The sequence below is a fragment of the Chiloscyllium punctatum genome, unplaced genomic scaffold (assembly GCF_047496795.1).
Source record: "Chiloscyllium punctatum isolate Juve2018m unplaced genomic scaffold, sChiPun1.3 scaffold_1250, whole genome shotgun sequence".
In the NCBI taxonomy this organism is placed as follows: domain Eukaryota; kingdom Metazoa; phylum Chordata; class Chondrichthyes; order Orectolobiformes; family Hemiscylliidae; genus Chiloscyllium; species Chiloscyllium punctatum.
Window position 1 is genome coordinate 11,294 of NW_027310984.1, and position 6,364 is coordinate 17,657.

General features: G+C 54.7%; 1 protein-coding gene across 1 annotated transcript; it reads left to right on the forward strand.

The window, feature by feature from the left end:
* The first annotated feature begins 3,478 nt into the window (after positions 1 to 3,478).
* On the forward strand, positions 3,479 to 5,901 carry LOC140474897 (transcriptional repressor p66-beta-like). Its single transcript, XM_072567737.1, has 2 exons — positions 3,479 to 3,817; positions 5,589 to 5,901. The coding sequence occupies exons 1-2, from the start codon at positions 3,489 to 3,491 to the stop codon at positions 5,884 to 5,886; spliced, it is 627 nt and encodes a 208-aa protein (XP_072423838.1). The 5' UTR covers positions 3,479 to 3,488; the 3' UTR covers positions 5,887 to 5,901.
* Positions 5,902 to 6,364: the final 463 nt, after the last annotated feature.

Sequence of the window (6,364 nt, forward strand, 5' to 3'; positions counted from 1 at the left end):
TCCCCCATTCCCTCCCCACGGGAGTGAGTCCCCCCATTCCCTCTCTATGGGAGTGAGTCCCCCCATTCCCTCTCCACGGGAATGAGTCCCCCATTCCCTCCCCACGGGAGTGAGTCCCCCCATTCCCTCTCTATGGGAGTGAGTCCCCCCATTCCCTCTCCACGGGAATGAGTCCCCCATTCCCTCCCCACAGGAGTGAGTCCCCCCACCATTCCCTCTCTATGGGAGTGAGTCCCCCATTCCCTCCCCACAGGAGTGAGTCCCGCATTCCCTCCCCAAGGGGGGTGAGTCTCCCCCATGTCCTCTCCATGGGAGTGAGTCCCCCCCCCATTCCCTCTCTACGGGAGTGAGTCCCCATTCCCTCCCCAAGGGGGGTGAGTCTCCCCCATTCCCTCTCTACGGGAGTGAGTCCCCATTCCCTCCCCACAGGAGTGAGTCCCGCATTCCCTCCCCAAGGGGGGTGAGTCTCCCCCATGTCCTCTCCATGGGAGTGAGTCCCCCCCCCATTCCCTCTCTACGGGAGTGAGTCCCCATTCCCTCCCCAAGGGGGGTGAGTCTCCCCCATTCCCTCTCTACGGGAGTGAGTCCCCATTCCCTCCCCAAGGGGGGTGAGTCTCCCCCATTCCCTCTCCACGGGAGTGAGTCCCCCCCCCATTCCCTCCCCATGGGGGTGAGTCCCCCATTCCCTCTCCACGGGAGTGAGTCCCCATGCCCTCCCCACAGGAGTGAGTCCCCCATTCCCTCCCCAAGGGGGGTGAGTCTCCCCCATGTCCTCTCCACGGGAGTGAGTCCCCCCCCCCATTCCCTCTCCACGGGAGTGAGTCCCCCCGCCATGCCCTCCCCATGGGAGTGAGTCCCCCATTCCCTCCCGCCCCCCCTGTGTGAGTGAGCCCCACACCCATTCTTTCTGAATGATTGCAGATGTCCTGCTCGCTGTGTGTCCACAGCACCCCTCGAAAGTGGAAACATCTCTCTTGATTACTCTATCAAACCCATATCAAAGCTTTAAACGCAAGCAGCCAGTCATCCCAAAAGACGGGCTATCAGATTCAGACGTGGCCCAGAAGTTTACTGAGCAGGAGTACAGACCCTTTCTCGACAAGCTATTTTTAATTAAAATGACAGAGCACTGCTCCTTGTAATTAAATGCTACTTTAAGGTAATTACATTCAACAGTAAGAATGTGGGCCTTGTGCGAGAGCGAGGAGATGTTGTTGGAAGGCCAAAGTTAATAGCTTTGTAAAGTTACACTGCCTGCACAGCACAGGAACAGGCCATTTGGCACATACTCCACTCCTCATATCACCCACCCCTCCCCCAACACCACCGCCAGCAGCAGAACTCCCCCCCTTCCTCTCTCCCTCGGGTGTTACCTCACTTCCCCTTCAGTGCATCTCCCCTTCATGGGTTTCCTCTGGTTTCCTCCCACAGTCCAAAGATGTGCAGCTCAGGTGAATTGGCCACGCTAAATTGCCCCGTAGTGTTAGGTGCATTACTCAGAGGGAAATGGGTCTGGGTGGGTTACTCTTCGGAGGGTCGGTGTGGACTTGTCAGGCCGAAGGGCCTGTTTCCACACTGGAGGGACTCTAATCTAATCTATTCTATCATCTCAAGCGCTCTCTGTGGGTGCAGGTTCCACGGGACCTGGCTCTAGGCCTCGGCCATTCAATTAGGTCACCATTGAGGTCTCAATTCTCGCTTCCTTTCAATCCCCTGCCTCTCCTCCTTGACTGTTGTAAATCTATCGAGCTCACATTTAACAACCCAGCCGCCAGCACCTTCTGTGGAAGAGAATTCCACAAGCTAACATTGGAATTGTTTCTCTTTGTCCCTGTATTTTTTGAAAAGGGAGTCCGTCTTCCTGCTGTGATCTGTAGTCCTGGCCTTGCCTGCAAACACAGAACCGCCGCAATCCATCCTGTCGAATCCCCTCTGTTTTAATAAATCCACCTTCCCATTCTTCCCAATACAAGTAAACAACAGTCAAACTGTTCAGCCTTGTTTCATTGGATTAGATTGGTCTCTGCAAACAGGCCCTTCGGCCCGACAAGTCCACACTGATCCTCCGAAGACTAACCCACCCAGACCCATTTCCCTCTGAGTAATGCACCTAACACTACGGGGCAATTTAGCGTGGCCAATCCACCCTAACCTGCACATCCCTGGGCACTACGGGGCAATTTAGCGTGGCCAATCCACCCTAACCTGCACATCCCTGGGCACTATGGGACAATTTAGCATGGCCAATCCACCCTAACCTGCACATCCCTGGGCACTACGGGACAATTTAGCATGGCCAATCCACCCTAACCTGCACATCCCTGGGCACTACGGGACAATTTAGCATGGCCAATCCACCCTAACCTGCACATCCCTGGGCACTATGGGACAATTTAGCATGGCCAATCCACCCTAACCTGCACATCCCTGGGCACTATGGGACAATTTAGCATGGCCAATCCACCCTAACCTGCACATCCCTGGGCACTACGGGACAATTTAGCATGGCCAATCCACCCTAACCTGCACATCCCTGGGCACTATGGCACAATTTAGCATGGCCAATCCACCCTAACCTGCACATCCCTGGGCACTATGGGACAATTTAGCATGGCCAATCCACCCTATCCTGCACATCCCTGGGCACTACGGGACAATTTAGCATGGCCAATCCACCCTAACCTGCACATCCCTGGGCACTATGGGATGTGCCTTGTCGATGGTGGATCAGACGTTTGAGAGTAGTCAGGGAGTGAGTTACTCGCTGTAGTGTTCCCAGATTCTGACCAAAGTATGTATATGGGCTGGTTCAATTTTTCTCAGACCCCTCTCACTCTCTGCCTAATCCCCTCTCCTACCTCTGGGAGAATGGGAGGGACTGCAAATGCTGGAGAACAGAGTCAAGAGTGTGGTGCTGGAAAAGCACAGCAGGCCAGGCAGCATCTGAGGTGCAGGATCGTCAACATTTCGGACATAGGCCGTTCCTGATGAAGCGCTTTTGCTGGAAACATCAGTTCTCCTGCCCCTCAGATACTGCCTGGCCTGCTGTGCTTTTCCAGCACCTCACTCCCCGCCTAATCCCCTCTCTTAATTCTCTCTTATCTCTGTTTAAAGCCCCTCTCAGCTTAAACCCCTCTCTGTCTGCCTAAACACTTCCTATTTTGCCTAACTGCCTCTTATCTCTGCTTAAAGTCTCCCTCATCACTGCCTCAACCCCTCCTCTCGTTCTCTTTCTGCCTAAACCTATCTCTCTCTCTCTTTTTTTTTTCCTTTATCAAACTCCCAGGCTGAGGATTTGGCCCCCTGTCTGCTGTCCTGGTTTGGCGTTCAGATTTGCTGAACAAAGCTCCCCACAATATTCCGGGGCGTTGAGCATTACTGGGGTGGGGGGGGGGATGTACCGAGAGCGTGACATGGTGAGCCTGCCGTTGAAGCTAATCTCTGTGCCCTTGCTTCCTCACCTGTCCCGCCCCAGCAGCGCTGGCAGGATGGACAGAATGACGGACGATGCCCTGAGGCTCCACCTGCTGAAGCGAGGCCTGGACCGGGCCGAGGAGCGGGACGACGTGGTGGCCAAGCGGCTGAAGATGGAGGGCCACGAGGCGATGGAGCGGCTGAAGATGCTGGCCCTGCTGAAACGCAAGGACCTGGCCGGCCCCGAGATGCCCCAGGACCTGGTGGTCAAAGCCGAGCACCAGAAGGCGGGCGAGGAGAAGCTGAACGGCAGCCTGAAGCCCCGCCTGGAGATCCGCAGCCTGGGTAAAGCAGGGAAGGAGAACATGGGCGATGAGCCCGTCGACATGAGCGCCCACAAGAGGTAAAAGCCCTCAGCACAGGGCCACGGGAGAGTGTGTGTGTGTGTGTGTGTGTGTGTGTGTGTGTGTGTGTGTGTGAGAAAGAAGGTGGGGGCAGGGAGTGGGTCAGAGGTCAGGAGATGTACCTCACCGAAGCAGACCCATCAGTCCATACCAACCCAATATCCGAAATCCCTCTAGTCCCGTTTAGAGTCAGAGAGACGTACAGCGCAGAAACAGCCTTCACTCTAATGTGTCCATGCTCACCAGATATCCCAAATTAATCTTGTCACATTTGTCAGCACTTGGCCCAAATCTCTCTGAACCCTTCCTATTCATATGCCCATCCTTTTCAATGCTGTCATTGTACCAGCCTCCACCACTTCCTCTGACAGCTCATTCCACACATGCACCACCCTCTGCGTGAAAAAGTTGCCCCTTAGGGCCCTTTCCCCTCTCGCCCTAAACCTATGCCCCTCTAGTTCTGGACTCCCCTATGCTGGGAAAAAAGACCTTGTTTATTTACCCTCTCCATGCCCCCTCATGATTTTCTAAACCTCTAGACGGTCACCCCCTCAGCCTCTGATGCTCCAGGGAAAACAGCCCCAGCCTGTTCAGCCTCTCCCTGCAGCTCAAACCCTCCAACATCCTTGTAAATCTTTTCTGAAACCCTTTCAAGCTTAACAACGCCTTTCCTGAATTGAGCACAGTAGTCCAAAAATAGCCTAACCAATGTCCTGTACAGCCGCAACATGACCCCCCGACTCCAATACTCAGTGCTCAGACCAATAAAGGCAAACGTGCCAAGTGCCTTCTTCACTGCCCTGTCTACCTGCGACCCTACTTTCAAGGAACTATGAACAAGGTCTCTTTGTTCAGCAACACTCCCCAGGACCTTACCATGAAGTGTATAGGTCTTGCCCCGATTTGCTGTACCAAGCCCTGTGAGGATTCAGATCACATCGATGTGGAGGGTGATGATATAGACTAGCTCACAGCACATGGAGTCTGTACATTAATTTGGGAGGCATGGGGTGGTAACAGAGAACGCACGAGTGTTTCGAATTGATTGTTGGGATGTGGGCGCAGCACTTATTATCCGTCTCTAGTTACCCCTTGAGAAGGTGGTGGTGAGCTGCCTTCTTGAACCGCTGCAGCCCACATGCTGTCGGTTAAACCACAATGCCGTTTGGCAGGGAATTCCAGAAAATGCCAGCGAAGGAGCAACCAAGTGAGGAGGGTGGACATGGCTAAGAGGAAACGCGCAGGGGCTGGTGTTCCCATGTTTCTGCTGCCCCCCCCCCCCCCCGGGTCCTTCCAGGTGGAAGTGGTTGTGGGTCTGTCTGGAAGGTGCTGTCTGCGGATCTTGGGTGAATTTCTGCAGTGTGTCTTGTAGGTGGTACATACTGCTGCCACTGAGCGTCGGGGGGGGGTGGAAGGCGTGGATGTGGTCCCAATCCAGCGGGGGGCTGCTTGGTCCTGGATGGTGTCGAGATTCATGAGCGTTGTTGGAGCTGTCCCTTTCCATGGCAAATGTGCACCCCTCACTCGTCTTCACTGACAAATGGGAGTCTCCCTTCTAACACGTGCACCTCTCCCCTCAGCTGAGGACTTGACGCGTTCTGCACAGAGTCACAAACCAGTTAATATCCACCCACCTGCCTGCCTGCAGTTAATATGGACAGACCAGCTCACACAAGTGCAGGGTTTGGGTGGGACTGGGGGGGGGGGGGGGGGGGAGAGAATCTTCTGCAAGACAGGGGCGTGATGTGTGTTCTCCTCGATTCCCTGCAGCGACGCGGACAGAGAGCGGAGCACCCCTTCGCCGGACATCATCGTGCTGTCGGACAACGAGGCGTCCAGCCCGCGGGCCAACGGCAGGTATGAAGACCGCCACAAGGTGGCGAACCTGGAGCTCTTCAAGGTAAGCGGCCAGCCGTACGTCCGAACTCCCCACTGCGCGTGGGTGAAGTGCTGCCACCTCACACTCCCTGTCAACCTGTGTATGTGCCAACAAGAACTGGGCGCACTGGTGTGGTGTCCAGCCATATGTGAGAGGGGGGTGTATGTGTGTGTGTGTGTGAGCGGGTGAGTGTAATGGTGGGAGTGTGCACATACCTGGTTCAGTGTGTGTGTGTGTTTCTGTGCCGGTGTATACAGGGGAGTGTGTGTGTGTGTCTGTGAGTGTGTGTAAGCAGGTGGGAGTGTGTATGAACCTGTTTCGGTGTGTGTTTCTGTGCAGATGTATAATGTGTGAGTGGATGTGTATGTGTGTTTCGGCGCCAATGTATACAGGGGAGTGTGTGTGTGTGTGTGTGTCTATGGGTGTGTGTGCGTGGGTGGGTGTAATGGTGGGAGTGTGCACGTGTTTTGGTGGGTGTGTGGGTGTGTGGGTGTGTGGGTGTGTGTGTGTGTGTGTGTGTGTGTGTGTGTGTGTGTGTGTGTGTGTGTTGTGTGTGTGTGTTTCTGCACCAGTGTATACAGGGGGGTGTGTGTGTGTGTGTTTCTGTACTTCATGATAGCACAGGATAACTGTGTCTGGGTAAAATAAATTAAAAATCACACAACAC

Excerpts from the sequence above, each read along its gene's own strand:
- LOC140474897 (XM_072567737.1), top strand. The coding sequence starts at position 3,489 with ATGGACAGAATGACGGACGATGCCCTGAGGCTCCACCTGCTGAAGCGA. Across the intron at positions 3,818-5,588 it reads GACATGAGCGCCCACAAGAG|CGACGCGGACAGAGAGCGGA; the intron begins GTAAAAGCCCTC and ends GATTCCCTGCAG.